The sequence below is a fragment of the Acanthaster planci genome, linkage group LG04, assembly GCF_054643075.1.
Source record: "Acanthaster planci isolate LZ-2023a linkage group LG04, COTS_SCS, whole genome shotgun sequence".
Taxonomy (NCBI): Eukaryota; Metazoa; Echinodermata; class Asteroidea; order Valvatida; family Acanthasteridae; genus Acanthaster; species Acanthaster planci.
The window spans coordinates 2,624,988-2,645,936 of NC_141780.1; the positions used below are offsets into that span (position 1 = coordinate 2,624,988).

Genomic DNA, 20,949 nt, shown 5'->3' on the forward strand with positions numbered 1-20,949 from the left:
AAGTAATATAAAAAAATTCAAGTTGAAATGGAAAAAAATACATTCACAGAAGGTATTCACAATTGATTTTAAATGTCTCAGTTGTTATACCAGCAGTTCATTACTTTTTTATTAAATATCTAACGAATAATGGGTTTGAAATAGTAAGAGTTTCAGATGAATCGTAACCAGCCATGTTTTTTGTCAGACATGGAAAAAAGAAATAAGAATTATAACCAAACTAAAGAATTTTTCCAATTCTACGCATTTTGCCTTTTACTTTTCAATTAGCATACTAATCTGATAACGGAGCGCTTTAAATGAAGAATACTGAAGCTGCCTCAGCAAAGTTACTCTTTATTGCAGACTGCACTGATGCACAGTGTACATGTAACTGAAACTCTAAGGTTGGCAAGTGCAGTAGCTAGTTCCGCTTTCCTCATTTTATTAAGGGATTTTCTAAATAAAAAAGTAAAAAAAAATCTTGGAATATCTTGAATTGTTTCCTAGAATAACTGCAACTTAAATTCATCATGCTTAATTGTCCTAACACTTTAATTAAAATGGAAATTTGTGTCCATTTTCCGTATTGAGTTACACTTTATATGGTTTCCGGCAGTTCAGTACCTGTTAAAGTTATATAGCGCCCTCAGTCGACCATCGCATAGCATATGTATGGGGAACCAGTTTGTAAAATAAAAGATATTCCAATGGTGTGCAAAATTGAACACCAACTAAAATTATCAAGATGGCGGGGCACATTGGACGACAACTTTTGCAGGCACGACAGTCGTACGCATCGCTTGTTATCATTATAAAACGCCTTAATATACTTCCGCTTGGTAAGAAGAAAAGACAAAAAGTTTGTGAATAATGTTATAGATCGAAGGAGGCGAAATCGCACTCGCATGTTATAAAGTGCATCCGTCGGTGGGACCAGTTAACCACTGCTCCACTGTTAAGTGTTAACCTTGTTACCTTAACCTTGTTCCACTGAGTGGAGTAGTGTTTGTATTCCTCTTTTTCGATTTTGGACGGGATCGTCATACTAACTTCCACGACTTTACATATAGTAAAGTGACAATGGTTCTCAAAAATTCCAAAGACTCACCCAAAATACCTTTTCATGCCCAAAATACCTTTTCATGCCCAAAACACCTTTTCACCACCTACTGGCATGACTGGCTTTCTTAAATGCCAAAGGAAAACTGTTGGGGTTTTAGTGATATTTCAGACTTTAAAATCTGTCAAAATCCAACTGTTTTCACTTGACTCACGCATGACACTTAAACTCTTCACTGCCTCCTCCCATTCATATTTGCGCGTCTATATTTTTCTGGCGCAATAACTCTAGCACACAACATGAATATTATATCGGCCTATACTAGCTCCTATCGTTTCTTTGTTGTTTTCCTTTCATCTGAAAACTGAGCTGTGATTAATCACTGAAACAGAAGTAAACTGGGCCAATCATAGCTTGGCTTCCATCTGCGGGTGACATAAAACAGCAAAGAAAAGATAGGAGCTGGGTTACAATTAGTTTAGTCGTCATGTTGCTGACAATGATCAAGAGAATGCATGTTGGCAATTTTCTGTGGCATGGATGGGCCAAATACTTAAAAGTTCCACCATTTTTAATGAGATATAAGGTGAATAAACTTCCTCAAAAGACATCTAACCTCACCAAGAAGGGGTGTATGAAATTTTGTTTCACAAATATCTGTGATGGCAGAGTAAATTGGCACAATAAACCTTTTTGAAATTCGCAGTGCATTATGACAAACAAGCACTACATTTTATGCACAGCCCATGGGTGAAGTCACTGAAGTGTACCTGCAAAATGTTAATCTGTTTCCATTTAATTTATACTCGCAGTACTAGAGGACACTCGCCCCTGCAAATGACGACCAATGTAATTTTGGTTCTTTAATATCAAGCTGTACCAACATCACTTGACAGAGGAATTTATGACAAATATTAGGCTTCAATGCAATGCAATTTGATGCAATCAGCTGCCCCATTGAAACAAGATGATCCTTAAATAGCCGCAGATGTTTTTCCCCTTTTTTTTATTTCAGAGAGGGCAGGATGCAGACAGTTCTTCAGTTCCAGATCAATACAGAATGATGGGTAAGATGAAATGACGTCATGCGTTCTCCATGAAAGCTACAAAATATGTGTCAAGGCTATTTTCTGTTTTGTCTGCCTTAAAACTTGATTTGGCACTAATGATAGGCATTTCTTCAAAATTAAAAGAGCTATTTAAAATACATGTACCATTATGATTTGACAAGAGATTGTCCTCCACACAGCTGACACAGATCACCGTCACCACTTCCTGAAGTGAAAACTGCAAGGTGCTTTTCAAACCTCTGTTTATAGGGAACAGTGAGATCAATGGTACAAATTTGATTCGGCTTTAAACAGGTGAAAAATATGATCTAGAAGTGATGGCGCAGAGGTGGGTCTCAGAGCTGATAGCTAACCCTAACCCTCCTCAATCCTTAACCTGTTGGAGGATTGAGGAGGGTTAGGGTTAATGAATTTATACAGTTCAGGACTTGGATGTTGTATTTGATCCAAACTGCTTAAGCATAGTAGCTATGGAGGTTTCCCAATCTGCTAAAATCCAACAATTTGGAGGAAATTTCTGGTACTCTCTGTGGAGGCAAACTGTAAACTGTATCACATGCTATGATGACTAGTAGTGGTTGGTCTGGAATCTATTCAAATCCATCAAAACAAGGTGTTTAATTTCAGATGATTTGGGGCTGGTGCTAGTTAAAAGTCTTCAAATGCAATAATTACTATGATAGCGCACGTGGTATTGATTTAGCAATGCATCAGGCAAATGGAACAAGTGGACAGATAGTTGGTACCACTTCGGGATTTGTAGTCAGATTATACCTGAACTCTCACCAGTCCTACCAAGTTCACCCAAAGGGTTTTGGGGGATTTTGCAGGATGTAGGAAGGTGCAGCGCACCAACTTGTGCAGATATGTCATTTTGGGGCTTCATGTCCTCTGGAAATTGGCAGCAAAATGTGGCACAAGATTCTTGCTTGGTGCATGGTTTGAAGGAGGAAAAACAGGCTCAAGGTTTGCAGACAATTCTCTCAATTTCCAGCAGTCAAACTATGGTGGAAACAGCTGACGGCAACACAATCGTCTGTTATCATCCCACAGAGCCCTTTCCATATGAAAACACAAAGGTACGCCAGTCAACAATTCTTACTGGTAACTACTTCTGCGAAACATTTTTTTTAATTAGTTGGCTTTTTAAATAGTTTTGACTTCATTCTATACAACAAGCTGCTTGGCGGGGGTATTATATTTTCTAACCAAACTAAATATGAAAAATATGTCAAAGTCTGTAGCATTTGCAGTTTCAACCATTTTTACAGATCATCAAGTCATGTGTGTTTCACCCATAAAATAAAGTCACTCTGTCTTTGATTTGCAGCCAATGCCAAGACCAGACCCCTCCAAACCAGAGGTAAGGTTACTCAGTACTGAACATTCTTCCCGTAGGTGCGGATCAGTTGGATGTTAAGAACTAAAGTCATTTTTTTCCAGTGTGCTGAGAATCAAGTTCTTGAATCCTTAGTTGAATAAAAGAGCCACCAATGTAGGGCTGGAGAGCTCAGTCTGTAGAGCACTTGTACAATGTTCCGGAAGTTGCAAGTATTCAAATCCTGCTCCAGTCAATTTTTTTGTGAGCTTTATTTTTAGATTGATTAACACTGCCTCCTTTTTTGGCTGTTTGCTGATCAATTTAGGTTCTGTGAGCTGTACCGGTTTACTTCTGTTGTTTACGTGACGCGACGTTTTGCTAGTTGCAACAGATAAAATGCCTTGTGATAGCTGTACTGTGACTTATTTTGCTTCTGTGTTGGTTGATAATCACCAATAATGTTAGTTTTAAAAAAGCAGCGCTTAAACCTTGATTTCTGGACATTTTAAGTTAGATTAAGGATTTTTTCAAAGAAGCTGAGGTTTGAGAATTCAGGATTTCTCAGGTTTCAATCCAATGTGTAATCAACTAGCTACCATTCTGGAAAACTAACTGCAAAAGTTATTTGGATCCTATTTGTTGGACTGTACTTAAAATGAGTTGATTTTTTTGAATTTTTCTTTAAGATCTCTCTCAAGAATACATGAAAAGGCAAAAGATTCAAATTTTCCAATTACTTCCACCTCAGGAGGCAGTCGATTCAATCCTGAAGATGAAATTTGGCCATGAGAGTTTCGAGAAAGAGAGACGAGGACCAAATGTGCACGAGTTGGCAAAGATGTTCTACACAACCAAGCACAGATGGTATCCACTGTAAGTCACCTAACATTGGGACATTATAAATTTTGGACTGTCCAAAGTCAAGCTGATAGGCTGTCGTTAACCTTGATGTTACCCGACTCGGTCCTAGTTTCTTTTATTGGGAAATGTTTTAATCCTACATATCATAATCAGAGCTATTGCATCGGGCAGTTTGCCTCACAAGGACATGTTCACACCCACCTGTGACAAACTGCCAACTTGAGTTGTTGTATTTATTCACAGGGGAATTCGGAGAAGAAACAAAGTTGCCAGAAATCCACCTAGAGACAGACCCTACCTCTGATGTTTGTTCTGCCAGAACACCAGTTGAATTTTTAAAAAATTGCAAAAAAAAAAAAGATAGCGGGGGTGCAAAAGCGTTCCGATTCGGTGGATACCAGGCACAGAGAGACGGTGGCATTTGGTCTTGCATTTACTGGCCTAGATGAAAATACCAAAAAGTTGGACAATTTATCAGTGGTTTCAGGAGTCAATTTTTAGAGAAGGGGTAAATATCATTTTTGAGACCAAGTCCCACTGTGGTAGATTACAAAGTCGAGAACACGGCACAAATTCCAAAGGTGATGGGCTGGAGAGCACACTGAAGAACCTCGGAAGATTGCGAATTCTAGACACAATGAACAAAGTGAAGGGTGACAAAGGAATACTTTTGTTCCATTCATTTGAATAGCTTGTGAATTAGGTAGGACATCTTGTGTTGGGCGTGTGATGGTCCAAGAGGTTTTAACTACAATCAGCCAGGTTATTTTTGAATTTTTTCCCCCTGTATTTGCCTGTACAGTTTAAAACCACACTTGCTGACAAGGGAAAAAATGATGTACATTTCTAGTGAAGAAGGAATTTTAAACAAGAAAAGATTAGTTCAGCAGAATAAATTGAAACCAGAAGAAACTGTGTAAGTTTCTTTGTTTTGTCCGTCTTTTGTAGTGTGTCTAACATTAACAACGCTCAGTTCCAAATACCTTTTTTCTCCTTGGAGGGAAAGGCAGTTTTCACGGAGTTCACCCGTTTGCATCCTAACTTCTTGTTTTAACTTTTAACCGTTGTGGAATTTCAGCAGGAAGTGTTTGCTTTCTGCCCCTGCTTTCTGATATTGAATATTACTTGGCTGTGTCCAGTTGAATGTGGCTTGAGATTACGCATGAACCTTTGGTAATGATCTTTAGGCACAGGTACACTATCGGGCTTCCGCCTTATGCAGATAGGACTCTGCAGAGCATTGTGTTAAACCATAAGGCAAGGAAGAGATGGGTTGGGGGGTTGGATGTGTTATAATCAGTCTGAATGCCTTTGTTCTGTTTAGTCCCGGAGGGGTGGGAGCAAGAAAACTAACGGAAATTTTCCCGTAGGGCAACAGAGGGCGCTTGACACGCCGCCTGCGTCTGTGCGAGTGCTTGCAGCAGCTTGAGCCGTACGCGTAGTTCCGATATGCAATCCGACCGGCCTCTTTTTTGATAAAATGCGTTTCCATCCAGTGCGTGCGCCCGGTGTCCGCACGTGTAGTGACATTCCGTAATCGGATGCGTATACGGAACGGACCAAAAATCGTACATGGAACGGCGCCCTTCAAAACCAGGAAGTAGTCGACCGCCGTCGTCCGTCGTCATATTTCCAAAGTTGTAAAGAGTGTTGGGAATTACGGCAGATCCTGGACAGTAACGCTGGACGCAGAGCATCTTATTTTATCGTGCATCTACCCGTTTTCAGATGCAACCTTGGATGCAGGTATGAATCTTGCTTTCCATGTGTGTTTCTAACGTGAGGCATGCTACATTCTACAGAACCCGTTTATGCCAATACAATAGCCCCGGCTCTCATCCGTTATTGAGTATGAGAGCTCGCATTTAATAACAATTCCCTTCATCATGCTCATGTTCTTTTGGCAATCCTCAGTACCTCTTCTCTGTTTTCAGGATACCTAATAGATTTTAACCTTTTAAGGTGTGTATCACTCCAATATTATCTTTGTAAATTGTGGGCTTATCCTCGGCAAGTGAAGGCATGTTAGGGGATCATTTTGGGGAGGAGGTCGTCAACATGGTCAAAGACCATAAAGACAAACATCACGCTCACTAGTCACAGTCAAGAATGCCTTTGTTTATCTTGAGTCTAACTTGCCTACACTCCAATTATCATTTGTTTTGCATAATGTACATGTTAAAACAACATAAAGGTATACACGTGTGCTTCAGAGGAATTTTGCTGAGGATTTGAAATATTTCACATTGTTACTACTTATGGAAAACGTGCTGAAATACAATGTATGTTATTGCTTGCACATTGTATTTCAAGTACATGTGCATTATTAAGAAGTTCATCTTATCGCAACATGCATGCTAATTCAAAAATCTCACGCTTAGGATGTCATCAATGTTTGTCCACTTCGGGAAATGAAAAGTTAGCGCTCACAGCTCTACCGATAGTAACATAATGTACCTTTAGCTCTGTAATTTAGATCCAGTCAGTTTTACATTTTTTACTGTACAGCACAGAATTCAACAAAGTGCCAAAATGATGATAACGACTTGACCCCGGAAAGAGTTCCACATATCCAGACATTTCCATATCCAGATATCACTTGATGCCCTGTGCACAAACCCTGTGAGACTGGTCTGCAAAATTCCAACTTTGTTTGCTAATTCAGTATTTATAAGGCACACATTATCTAACAGTATCTGTCATTCAAAAGTAACAAAATGTTGATCATTATCCCATCTCACTGGGCTCACAATTACACCTGAGCATTCCCGAGACCATCTCAGCTCCCTGTGGGGTGTACAAGCACGATGCTGCAATGTCCAGTGCCAACGGCTACTCACAAAGATCATAATCATCCCTCGAAGGCATCCATTCACTCCACTTATGGAGAACGGCACCACAAACCCTACACCATGAAGTCACATGTCCCCATGTGTACTGTTACTTTTTGACCTTGTTTGTTTCTTTTGCATGACTCATGACATGTCTATTCTTCGAAGTGTTATTTTCAACAGTTTTGTAGCTACAAGGAAATGTCCTTCATTGACCTGAATGGTAAGTAAAGGCACCGGTATTCTAAGACTGGCTGAAATAACAAATTTTTTTCTGCCCTTCAGGCTTGACGTATATCCTGAGGGAGGAAACTGTCGAGGTATCGCCCGGTTTATCGATCTCCTGAAAAAGGGCCAGGTTGTTTGTTCATCTCACGTAACGCAGCATCACATTGTCCTGTTCGGGCTAACTCCTGTACATGCCAGGAAACAGTTACTGATGTGCTAAAAATAGAGTTCACTGGAATTCCCCACCATTTGGTCCGTCGTATAAAGTGATGGACAGAAGTTCAGAGTTGGACAATGTCTAGACCGACAGATCTGCGACTGAACGGAACGAGTGACAGAGAAACCAATATGCCACCCATACCCCAGAGACGAGACTTCAGTCCCATGGCATCTAGGCCATTTGGTGGAGAATGCGTGGAAGCACTCTCCCTGGACTACTATTACGGCAAAATCGAAAATTCACAGGTAGGACATTTAGATTGTCTTCTAAATTACAGGTACATTCATGTATATGGTGGTTACGTTTGAAATTTGATATGGGAAGTTCCAGAAATCAGGAGTCCTTTTTTTGTGTGTCTCTGTCACATCCGACATGTGATTTTGTAAGCTCAGAACAAATTTTCTAATTTCCAAGAGTGATGAATTAATGCAAATTACCTGCTAAACAAATAGTAATAGTTTGAAATGAATTCCGGTGATATTTTCATGTCAAATAACAAAGGTCTGGTCAGATGTAACAGGGACAGAAAAATGTCACACTTTTGGACCCCTAATTTCTGGAATTACCCATAGGATTTTGAGTTGACTACCGAAAGTTGACTGAAGCGGACATGTATGTGATAAGAGACTACAACTGATGTTGAATGATGTCTTGTGACTTTCCTCTGGAAGAGACAATTTCAGACTTTGAGATTTTAGACGAGATTCAGCTTTGAAAAATAACTTGATTGATTTGATTTCAACTCTTAATGTGAAATTGGTGGCGCTCAAGTTGCACACATATGTTCAAGGTTGTGTGATTGTTTTCATGGGTACAATTACATTTATTTCCTTGTTCTGAGTTTACTCATACACATGTTGTACATGAGAGTTTTTGGTTGATGTTCACTGTGAATCTGTTTTTCTCTTTGCATGAGTGGTTTCATTGCACGCACTTACCTGTCTGCACATGAGTATAAATACCAATATACAAGTATACACGTAGGTTATGTATGTGGACTTGTACATAACCTGCTAGCAGTGAATTGTTAGCGTCAGGTCTTTGGTGTACTTCAGCTCCATTTTCACAAAGAGTTTTTTGCACAAAACCAAGCCTTCAAACTGTTTCAAAGTGAGTTCATAGGGGCCAGTAGCATTCACCAGAATGTCCACTGAGCCAAGATGGAATCTTGAATAATCAATTAGCCTATTTTGAGGTTCCAGTTGAATTGGTACGTACATGTATGCAAGTTTCTTTCCTGGCAGTTTGGGCTCCAGCCAGTAAAGCCTAGTGATTGCAGATGTAGATCCAATCATGAAACTTTGTTTGCACATGTTCAACATTTTGGAAAGATGGACTTTTTTGCCTGGGCTGTTGGCGTGACTTGGGAAGAAATTTTCAGAATAAAGACCTGGCATCAGATGGCACTTGCACGGTATCAATTTAAGTTGGACTGGTCACTTCATGTGTTTTATAAAAACAATAAGCATGTAAAGGTACGGTTTGTGGAACTATACCATTAACCATTGACTGGAAAATTGTTGTACAAGATATGGTAGAGACCATGAATGCAGTAAAAGATGCAACCAAAGTATTTTTAGCACACCCAATGTCCCCACCCTTGGGCTGTCCTGTACCCTGGTGTCCAAAGGTCTAGACAGGGGTGAGGTGACCTCATTGAAGAGAAATGGGAACAGGAACTTTATAGGCATGGAAATTACAACACTGTGCCATCCCTTCTCATGTGGCAAGGCTCATCCATTTGCATGCATTCCCACAGTTATCCACACATGTGTCGGAATGCTCACACCTTTGGGAAAAAACTTGGAAAATCATTAGGTTTGAATTGCGTTTTGATGACTCATGTACATGTACGTGTACATCGTGGGGATTACGTGAAAATCAAGTAGATGTTAATTGTTATGATCCTCAGGTTGCAAGAATCTTGTCGTGTATACATGTACTTGCTGTCGTACATCACCACCAAGCTGTAGTTTTCATTTTGCACTCTTTATCCCATATATTTGTTCCCTTGCTGCAGGTGGAGGAACTGTTGAGACCATACATGGACGCCAGAGGAACATTTATTCTCCGAGACAGCAACACCGAACCAGGAGTTATCACAATATCTGTGGTGTAAGTATCGATATATTTATCGTGCTGATTCCAACAAGAACCAGCAGTTGACAGGTTTAATCATCACAGCAGGAACAATAGGCATCTCTCGTTCTGAGCTGTGTGACTCTGTTTAATAGATTCAGCAGTTTTCGCACTTCAGGTGTCATGGCACAATGTTGAATTAGCTCCAAAGCACAGGTTAAGGTTTAGAGGGCTGAGTATGTAATGTCCAAGATGGGTGAAAACAGGAATCAGCAACAAAAATGTCAAAAGTCCACAGCTGATCCATTCCATTTGATGTGAAAGCACTGAGTTTGTTGTGATTATAGAGCTAAATGTATATCAAAAACTAGAGCACTAAGTTCTCATTCTCCACTTGGAGAAAATTTGACGTCGTCCTGGGTGCAGATATTTTGAATCCATGTGTGTGCTTGTAGAACATTCCAAATCAGAGAGAACAGATATCAAATTATGTATTCTAAATGCAACGCTCGAGTACAACATACACAAATGTCAGCGGGTCTTTTGAATATGGCACACACGTACAGAGCAATGGCACCTGTTTATTTACATCCATAACATAGCATTTCATATGCATGTCTTTCAATAGCTGTCTTTAATGAATAAGTTCAGTTACATTGAAAAGTCCTTCCCTAAATTCAGTCAGTGTTAAGTGAGTTGACGGCTCTAGAGCAGCAGCCATCATGCACATCGGGTATCAATAAAATCCAATTAAAAAACGTCACTGCAAAATTCATGTGCAGCGCATGCGTTTGTGTTTTTTGGTGCAGTGCAAAATGAAATGCTCATTTACTGATTGTGCGTTCAGGTTGTTTGCGTTTTGGCTTTGTTGACGTATCGTTTTAGAATACAGATGCAGACATGCAAAAAGCCGTCCAAAAACTGTACAAAATTTCAAGTTTTCCATAGGTTTGTGCACAAACACGGATGCGCCCAGCAGGCAACGCTTCCTACATGAGTTAGCGCTCTGGTTTTTATATATAGCTCTAGTGGTTGTGATCCTGTCGTAAATACTCTGACTACGTACCCCGACTTTCTGAAAGATCTGTGACACCACCCATGCTTTTGCAGGGTACCAAGAATGTTTTGTTGGAATATCAATTGACAGGTATACGTGCAGACTTTAGCCCTTGATTATCTAGAAACCAAACCACAAACAAGGAAGTGCAACAAAACGTGGTTGCTGAAAGTGAAAGGCAGGTTTCACAGAATTTTTTCCTGATGTGATGTGAACAGTTAAATTGGCAGGAAGCCTTTGTCAGCATGACAGTTTGACACGTTCACGTTCACTTTGGCACGGGTACAGTTACATGGCCTTTGTTTGGGGATTTGGGGACCGAAAGGGACTTTCCCTCAAACGTCTGTGTGGTGACATTGAACCTCTGTGGTTATAGCATTTGCTTTGATAAAGTTTTTATGTTACAAAACAGATCAGGAACCCCAATCCTCCTACTAATCAGCTGCTATCGATGCTTCATTTTTTCAAACCCCACATTTTTACAATACATGTATGTACATTTCCTGATTTCTCAGTCTCTGCTTGTATCTTCCGATGCACATGTGTTATGAAGTTTAACCAGTTACAAAATGATGGTGAAAGGTTGATAATCAGTATGCGCCTGAAACAAAGTTGAAGAAATGAAACACTGTATACATGTCTACTGAACCATGAAAACACCTACATGAAAATGTTGAAAAATAGCAAGCAGTCCAACATGAACTCCTGCTTCCTTTTAGGGTTCTTTCCCTAAGTAAAGCAAATATGATTTTGAAACTTACTTCATTTGATAGAGTCACATGTCCCCTTCATACTGAAACGATGTTTGAATCATTTGGACAATTTTTAGGTCATTTGTGATTCAATATATGCTAAATCATCGTCAGACTGCAACTATGGCGGCCAGTAACATTTGTTGGATCTTATTTTTATGTACATGTAATTGTATTGCATGATACTTCTTATCACATTTTCAGAGAGTAGTGGGGTCGATGTCTACATGTATTTTAAAGGGTCTGTCATGTGAATTGTACTTGGGGATAAGTGTAGACGAAGAGAGAGGAGGAACGCTACAAAATTGCTGTAAAAACACGGATGAAAACTATTTTGTCTTTTTCGTCTTTCCTCAGCGATAACCCCAGACACATCTATCACTTCAAGGTCAACTGGACATCGGGCTTGTACGAAGTCACCGAAAAGCTCAGATTCCGCTCGCTGGGGGATCTCGTCAAGTTCTTCAACATCAACGATGTTCCGAGCAGAAACACATCTCAGCTCAAATTGTTGACTCCAATCTCAAGATCCTCTCGAAGGAGTCCCCCCAACAGCCCTCCCACGGAACTGAGGGTAAGCCATCGAAAAAGTAACATCATACATGTAGCATGACAAAATGACCTTGTATCAAAAAAATCAAATCTAATGTGGGAGAAAAATCCATCTCAAAATGTGGCACTTGAAAATTGGTTACTTTTCAAAATGAAAGGAAAAATGTGTTGTGTGGGCTCTGTCCTCCAAAGAATTTTGGTCTGAACCCATTTGTGTGGGGATAAAAATTGCAAATGAAGTAGAGATCAGTTTAAATTGCACAGTTTCATCAAATGACGTGGTTTCATGCTAATGTTTGGCATTTTTTTCTCCCTCATATTTAGTCACCTACACGTCCACCCCGTCCACCTAGAACTATCAGCCCACAGGCGAGCTGGGAGCAGTCGACTGCAGACAGTTTCATTAATTTGAGGGGCCCGATGCCCATACCTAAGCCCGGCACAGAGCCTATTTACATCGACAATGACCACGTCTATTGTCGGGCCGAGGACCTCAAGAAGTCCAAGGTTGACGAGATCATGGAACTATGCAAGTTGTCAGACCAGAAGTTCAAGAAGTGCACCTGCGGGCTGTACATGGAACAGTCCATATTGGTGGAGGACTGGATGATGCACATCGACAGGCCAACGGAAAACCAAACAGGAAGTGGCCGGGTCTTTTTCGTCAATTCGGTCTCAAACCTCACGCTTTGGGAGTTGCCGGACAGAGTCATGTTCCTACTCAGCCAGCAACAGCCCGAAAAATACAGATTTGTGCAGAAACTTCTGCAAGAAGGAGGCAATCTTTAGATAGCCAATTGTAAATCCTTTGTACTTATCATGTAAATTGTTGTTTTCTTTGCTGAAAGTGTTTATCATTGTAAATACTGCACATGATTTGTACACACATAACCCCAAGCACTGGCCCAATTTCATGGCGCAGCTTACTGCAGAATTCCATACTTACAATCTCTATTCTGCGCTAACCGTGCAAGCAGAAAAATTCTGAGCTGACCCTTAAAGCACAGAATCCTGTACACATGTGCACAAGCCACAATTCCTCGCTAACCCGTGAAATACGTTCAGCGTAAGCGCAGAATGTTCTACTACAGTAAGCGCCAATTTTTCGCTTGCAGTAAGCAGCACCGTGAAATTGGGACCTGGTCAAGTCCAAGTCGACAGCTTTACAGATCTGAGCTTACTTTGCCAAGGTCCATTTGATGCAGGTGACAATCAGCATAAATTAAATCTGTGCGCTTCAAGCTGGGAATGTTATTTATGTAAAATTAATATTGACTGATTGGATTATTCCCTGTTGTAATTACCTTGTCCTTCATCTGCTTGTAACTTGTGTAGAGAGACCAAAACATTTGCACAAGAACATTCATGTTTAGGGTATGATATTTGACACTGTCTGTGCGATTGTTGCTGTATTTTTATGGGAAACAGAAATGTATCTGAATGTTGGCGGGAAGGATTCCACTCTACTTTTACCAAGTCATGAGCCTTTCAGATTTATGTACATATTGATCATTTTTGCATGGCTCTATCTCTCTCCACCCAGAACAAGGAATGATGGGGATAAACATCAATAAAAATGTATTTTACAAAAAAATTCTGTATCTAGAGACTCATCTGACATCCAGCATAAAAGGCCATTACTGTGATGGCACTTTCCAACCATCAGGGTGTTGTGACTTTGTAAATGCTCACATGCGCTCATAACGATGGCATCTCTTCCGATCAATCTGTACCAGCTTCCCTAAGGACATTTAGCATTGTTGTCTTGCCATTTCATAGGCATAGTACTTCCGCAGATCATACGCCCATTACAGTTCCATACAAGCTTGCCTTTGTACATGTCAATACAACATTCAGGGTTCATCTTTAAACATGTTCAGTTACATGTACACACATGTTCCATTTATATAGATATTTCCATTCCATTTCCAAGATATTTACAGTACTATAACATGTTGGAAAGAGGTGTTTGCACGTTTTAAACTATGTAACAGTTAACCAAAATAGGTACTTTGGCAGACAAGTCCTGGGTCTGTGATGTTTCTGCTACAGTTAGGAAAGTTTACCGATACTTCAGATTATGTAGAGCTTGTGGTAAAATGCATGCATAAAAGCCTTGACCATATTTTCAGTGGTGACATCAGTTAAATGTATCCACAGATTTTGGTTTGAATGTTGATGAGTTTTCTTTGGCCTTTGTGTAATACAGACACCTGTCAAAGTTTCTCAGTTTCCAACTTTCTCAGACAAAAATCTGTTTTGATTAGCTGTGTCTAGAGATGTACATAGATGTTTTTCTGTTCACAGTCAACCATGCTATGCAATACCCAAAGTTCAGGAGGGTGTGTGCATCATTGATTTTACCCGTAAATAATATCATGTACATGTACACGTAGCTCTGTACTCAGAATCCGGCATTTTATATGAATGGGCATTTCCTCGGTGTTCTCCTTGTGCTTTAATTCTCAAATCGCAACTTTCGATTTGTGGGGTTTTTTTGTTTTCATTACGATAGCTCATATCCACAGTATTTCCTGTCTTGGAGCTCCATATCATAGAGTTCGCCAATTTTAGTACATTAGGCCACAGAGGCGGATCTAGCAAGGGGTTGCAACCCCCCCCCCTTCAGCCGTGGAATTCAATGGAACTACCAGTGAAAACGAGTAGCCCTACGAAAAAACTCCCGGACAAGGATTACACTATCGATCTATTCCTAGTCAAACAATTACATCAAGTTCCGGTGGATCCTCTCAGAGCAGGGCATCCCATCAGTACACCTTTCAACCCCCCCCCATTTCCTGAAAGCAAGATCCATCCCTGCGGCCATGTAAAAAAATAAGCAATTGGTGATCATCCTTTTTGTCCATAAAGGAAGGGCGGGGGGGAGGAAGTGTGTTTTTTTTTTCGGAAATGTCCACATGTTAAGTTCATGCAGGATATATACTTGTATAGTCGTGAACCCTGTTGCTAAGAAGTCCTTGGGACTTGGTCTGTTACCTTGTTATAACAGTAACATTGTTTTTTATATTAGGAATAAAACCCAGTGAAAAACAAAGAAATTGGAATGCACAAATTCTCATACTGAAGGGTAATAATCTTAGGATTGTTTCTCGTGTAAATTTCGGATTTTGTTTTACATTTTCCTCCCATTTTGGGGAAAATAGAAATATAAAAATTGGTTGGAGGTATTTGGAGAGGGTAGGGCAGGGATGATCACCAATGTATTTTTTTTTACGTGGCCTTATTTTTGCATGTGAGTTTTTAGAATCAACTCTTACAAAAATATATGTAGAAACTACAATACATGTGTCAAGCGAAATGGAAAAGAAAATCAAGAATGACAGCTAATTTTAGCATCCGCTCCCCGGTTGTTAATTTAAGTTCAGTGTCTGTAGAAAGCTGTGGTTCTTATGAGGAGTGACACTTGTGGAATTGGCATTGTTACGAGCATGTATCATTTTCCAGATAATTGTCTGTTGTATGACCTTCGATAGGACTGATCTTTGGACTGTCCCGATATTGCAAAACAAATAGCATGGTAAGTTGAGTTATTCTAAAGTAAAATAGTGTGTGTACATGTGTGCACTTTCTGACGAAGTGAACAAGTAGGCCTACTAAATTTTGTTGTGCCATTAAAGACCTTTGGTGAAGCAACATGGAAATTTATTGTATTGCAGAAAATTGTCTTTAAAATAAAAAGCAATATAGGGCCTTGGCCCCTAAATGCCGCTACAAAAAAATCAGAACTTTATCTAACCGCGGAGGTAGGAAACGTAAAAAAGTGGAAATGCAATCACAGGGAACAGTGCATACTTAGCATGGGAAACCCATAGCAAAAGTGGCAAAGTCTGTTTTGCTTTTGTTTCTTTTTCAACTTTGATTTTCTGGGGGGGGTCCTCTAAACAAAGTTACTGTGCGAGTGCTCCCGAATATGTTAAAAAACAAATTCTGCGAAGTGTGGCTGCCCTCATCTATGCGCAATGCAATGAATGGCGCTGGCATTTCAGGATAGATATACAGCAAGCACGCACTAGAAGCACAGTACAAATCCGGGAAATGGATACAATGCACGGGATTATGCGCGCGCGCATGAATGATGTTAGTTTACTTCGCGTGTGGCATCGTCCACTCGTATGCGAGGGGCGAGGAATGCACGTAATCGCCGATTCATTATTTGAAGCACAAATAGCTTATGGCTAAATATTATGTGACGTTTGGGAATTGTTGACATTATTAAATGCACTGAACGGGAAAGGAATTTGAAGAAAGTCGGCACGGCATCATTTATACTTTAAGTATTAAATTTACATCTCTTCTGTCAGCAATCCTCGGTAGTATAGTGGTTAGTATCTCTGACTGTCACTCAGGAGACCGGGGTTCGATTCCCCGCCGGGGAGGATTTTTTTTTTCTCCTGCGTTTGAAGGTTTCCCTTTCTTCACCTTTTTTTACTTTCATTCACCAAATGAGTTGAGCTAAACGTAAGTTAGTCCTTCCTTTTTTTCCCCCAAATGTTGTAGGAGGTTCACCATTACCCTCTCTGAATGACAAACCCTACAGTGTCAGAGGTAGTTCACCCTCCTTAGATATTTTGGGGATGCTTTCAGTGTGCATATTCCTTAAACTTCTCGATGAACAACGAGTACAAAATTTTGCCAATTCGAAAGGAGTTGGACGCTTCAAGGCTGTTTCTGCTTAATTTTAAATTTCCAACACAACCATGTAAAATCAAAACAGAAACCAAGGCGAAAATGAAAGTCGGGGCAATGTCAACAGTCATATTGGCAAAAAAAAAGTATTGCTTTATGAACTCCTACTATGGACAAGCAAAATCTTGAGAACGGGCATCACATTAACGTTATCTTTCAACAAATTTATTTCTAAAACATTCCAACAAACTTGTCCTGGTCCTTGACAAACAGCTACAACCAATAAAGGAGGCAATATTGATAGATCTAGTGTAAGACAATCCAAATAAATCAATACTCAGTTAAAGTCGGCCCAATTAAATCTTCCTTTCTTGACACTGCAACTCACAGTGTAAACAAGACCACATTGTTCTTCACTCGTGTACCCAACTGCAAGGCCCTTCATATTCTGTATTTTTCGGGAACATTTACAATACAAACTAGACTGAAATCTGGATAATAACATCGTAAGAAACATGTCTTCAGCATATTCTAAATGGCAAAGCAGGAAGCAAAAACCCACAGCAAACCCTCTGCACAAATGTGTCCAAATTACAGAATTAACGGCCAAACTTCTTTAAACCTTTGTTCTCCAAATTTAAAAGCATACTGGTACACCAACACTTCACCACAAACTTGTGGGAAAAGGGAAAGTATTTTAGAAAATGAGGATGAAAAAAAGCTGAGCAGAGCTCTGTTAAATTAGAAACAAAAAGAACAGCAGAGAATTCTCCAAAAACTATTACACACAGTGAGGCTTCTCTTTCATATTTGCTTCCTGCAAGCAAAACATTTGTATATTTAATCATTTCCAAGGGTCATACATGTAGATGGGGAAGCCCCTATCAATAACTCACAACTCTGGGCCCTGGAACTTTGCCACACTGTTCTTTTATTGTAGCAGGTCCCTTGATATCCAGGTTAACATTTGAATTCATGAAACAGAGTGAGTATACACAGCACAATTAGGTACAGAACTGTGCAAAACTTTCCATTTCTATTTTTAGCAAACTGCTGCATTCATGATGACAATGTCCCATGCATAGTTCTTGCAGTAGTCATTGGACATGCAGGAAAAACTTAAAGCAATGTCAAAAATAATCAAATGTTCTCTATACATCCTAAAACTCAAACAATAATCATGGCCACTTCCACTGTCCTGGAGGTGCGTCCTCTTTCAATGGTTCCCATGGTTTCCACTCCACCATCTTTCTTGCTAAAGACAACTCTGCCTCGGCCTACAGTACAGACAACATGAACAAGAGTGGAGATCACATGATCACACTGCACATAGACATGTGCCCACTTGTCCATTTCAAACCAATTGTCCAGTCTCTTAACCAAGTCATCAACCCACAAGTCACATGTCATTTTTCCCACAAGTCACGTCATTTTATCCCCAGTCAGGTTGCAAGTCATATTCTTTTTTTACCAAATAAAGCCACAAGTCAGTTTACTCAAGTCAGGCCCCCCCGTCACTACTGCCATGGCACTTGTACACATTTGCTGGCAACATTTATTGATGGCGTGATCTGGAATTGTTCCCAATACTGGTCAGCCCTCAATGCCAGTTTTTCTTTCTTTGATTTATTTCAGTTGGTGGTGCCACGCTTTTGCCAACAAGTCAAATCTGTTGGGTCAAGTCTGAAGGAGTCAAGTCCACGCAAGTTGGCAACACTGCCACTGTCTTACCTGACGAATGGCTTCTTCAATTTGACCACAGTTGATTTTCATCTCTAGCTTCTCTGTGTTCGGCTCCTGTAAACATAAACCAAAAACAAAATCATATGATCTGTGTCACATATATTGCTGAAGAATTCAGACAGTGAGAAACTATGTGTTATATTGTGATAACATGCCAATTATTATGCATGTTTAAGATGAAAATTTGTCAGATGTAAATAAAACACAAGAATAAAATTCTTAAAAACGAAGAACTGTTTGTTTCCACAATCACTCCAAGTCAATAAAGCATCGTTGACTTGTTTCCTTTCATGATTCAACAGCAGAGGGACACATCTGTATGAACTTGAAAACGGTAAGTTACAATCATTAACTCTGGGAACATTGTCAAACATAAAAATATCATTTTATAAACCTGAAATATTAAGCTGACAGGGTTTCACAGGGCTCAAACTTACAGATTTGACCACATTTAACTTGTCGTTCACAATCTGCTCCGTAGACTGTCTATAAGCCGCTTCCTTGGGTACAGTTTGAAGGATGCCTAAAATCTTAGTGTAGAGAACTCTCAGTTTCTGGAATTTAGAACAAAGACGGTTCTAAATAATAATCTGCTGAAATATTCATTTCATATGTTAACTAAGTCTTGGAACTTCACTGACAATCATTTGTTCCATTAGCCTTCATACGAATGTATTTGCCCTCCAAATTGTTGGCGATTTTGTTCTTTGGCTTGTAAGTTTAGTTCATTCCATTAAAAGTGGCCCATAAAGAAAGACACAATGAACGAACATGTTTCCCCCAAAAGCTGAGAAATTCAAGCAAAAGTGAAAATTGGATGTATGGAAATTATGGGACCAGTATACTCTGATACGTTTCCTCAATGCTAAGGTATTATGAACAAAAGTAGGTATTGCCAAGATTTTTTTATTTAGTTGAATTAATCCACTGACTGGGAAAGATGCAATTTTGAGGAACAAATAAAGAAAAAAGTAACATTTTGTGGGGTTTGTGATGCAGGATTTTTAGTATTTTTAAAAACTTAAAGACTGTATTTCATTTTTTCCCCAATGCAGTTTTTTTTTTCTTAATATACGAAAAGCATACAGAGAACCGGTTGAAAATTTCAGTTTTATTTTGTTTCCATCTACTGTCCCTGCCTGATTTCATGCTATGTTCATAATCCAATAAATAAAAAATGCTGGTCTTAATAATATTTACATTTACATAAAAGGAGTGGAAAAAAAATAAATCAAGGAAAGAAATGTACCCGTACATACCCAAAGCAATTAAAATATTAGTCAACTTATATCAAGTAAATTGTATAACATGAGCAAATTATTCCCAAAGAACAGTGGGATTCATTGTCAGGAATGCGGTGGACGACAAATACCACAGTTCTGGGACCAATCAAGGTAAACAGCAAATAGAGAACAGATCCTGTGAGTCAAAGTCCAGGCAAATACTATGCATTTACTTACATCACGAGGATGAGCTTCTACTGCCAGACCAACCAGCCCTGTACTCTGCAGTGACAAAAATATGAAAAATATAAATGGGTTAGTTTTTCAAAAAATACTTTATTTTTAGAAACATTTCTGAACGGTCTTGCATACTTCTTAATTGGTACTTTGAGAACCTTAAATGCCATTAAAATGATAAAAGCTACCTGGGAGTAGATACAAAATTATGCACACTCTTGTAGTAGGCCTAATTTGTTTACACTGTTCCCCCAAAGCGAGACGAAGTATTTTCTTTCAACATGTGCACTTATTAAATCATGTGCATCAATATTGTCTATCAAAATAAATTATAGGCCTACGCTAGGCTTACAAATATTAAAGTAATTCAACATCACTTTATTTACTCTGTTTAATTTAGTTAAACCTTCCTTGATGTTTCTACATGAACAAAACCATTCATTTTCGTCACTTGCAAACACCATACTGTGGGAAGGAAAAAGGGGCAATGTTTGCTTTTTTATTCCTTCGCACGATGCCTTTCTACCATTGTGTAAAATCACCCATGCTGTATTTCCGATAAGGCTTATGCACGCCCACCCACCATGCCCGGTACCTATACCCCCCAAGCTTCCCCAATTAAATTCGTAATCACTGTCCGGAAATTGGACAACACAAAACTGGCTTTTTTTTCCAACTGTATAGACACAGACACTGCATGACTACAGTCATCTAATCTGGTAAAATATTTCGTACTTTTCAGCTATCAGAAGACAATACCTTTTTTAAAGCTCCTGACATGACTGTCCTTGAAAGTTGAAGAAATTACAGAAGTGCTAAACCTGTCGGCCGTCTAACGTTCTAAGTAGCAGAGCGCCCTCAAGTTATCCAGTTGGTCCACCCAGCAGGCCATATCGACAAGATAGTAACTTTTGCAGTCTAACTGATATCAGTCTCATAAAAAATAATCCCCGGAAGTTTTCGTTTGAAAAAACATTCTTTCTTTTTTATTTCTGCTTTGAAATAATACCTCAACGGAATACTGATAACTCAATATTATGCAGATTCCATAAAGACTAATGAAAGCCATGTTTTATTCAATATTTC

General features: G+C 39.4%; 3 protein-coding genes across 4 annotated transcripts; 2 read left to right on the forward strand and 1 right to left on the reverse strand.

Annotated features, from left to right (window-relative positions):
* The first annotated feature begins 666 nt into the window (after window positions 1-666).
* LOC110983708 (large ribosomal subunit protein mL42-like) lies at window positions 667-5,214 on the forward strand. Of its 2 annotated transcripts, none has more exons than XM_022243184.2 (6): window positions 667-821; window positions 2,058-2,109; window positions 3,107-3,191; window positions 3,443-3,475; window positions 4,182-4,306; window positions 4,538-5,214. In XM_022243184.2, exons 1-6 carry the CDS (start codon window positions 728-730, stop codon window positions 4,596-4,598), a joined length of 450 nt encoding a protein of 149 aa, XP_022098876.1. In that variant the 5' UTR covers window positions 667-727; the 3' UTR covers window positions 4,599-5,214. The 2 variants fall into 2 exon arrangements, with proteins under 2 accessions (XP_022098876.1, XP_022098877.1); XM_022243185.2 differs by having other exon boundaries at window positions 3,110-3,191.
* Window positions 5,215-5,826: 612 nt separating this feature from the next.
* Window positions 5,827-15,675, forward strand: LOC110983703 (uncharacterized). Its single transcript, XM_022243178.2, has 5 exons — window positions 5,827-6,040; window positions 7,411-7,818; window positions 9,594-9,688; window positions 11,819-12,035; window positions 12,338-15,675. Exons 2-5 carry the CDS (start codon window positions 7,648-7,650, stop codon window positions 12,800-12,802), a joined length of 948 nt encoding a protein of 315 aa, XP_022098870.1. The 5' UTR covers window positions 5,827-6,040; window positions 7,411-7,647; the 3' UTR covers window positions 12,803-15,675.
* A 1,188-nt stretch (window positions 15,676-16,863) lies between these two features.
* On the reverse strand, window positions 16,864-20,741 carry ndufa5 (NADH:ubiquinone oxidoreductase subunit A5). The gene is made up of 5 exons (XM_022243106.2): window positions 20,623-20,741; window positions 19,864-19,908; window positions 18,841-18,957; window positions 18,392-18,457; window positions 16,864-17,937 (listed from the first exon to the last, which is right to left on the reverse strand). Exons 1-5 carry the CDS (start codon window positions 20,641-20,643, stop codon window positions 17,839-17,841), a joined length of 348 nt encoding a protein of 115 aa, XP_022098798.1. The 5' UTR covers window positions 20,644-20,741; the 3' UTR covers window positions 16,864-17,838.
* Window positions 20,742-20,949: the final 208 nt, after the last annotated feature.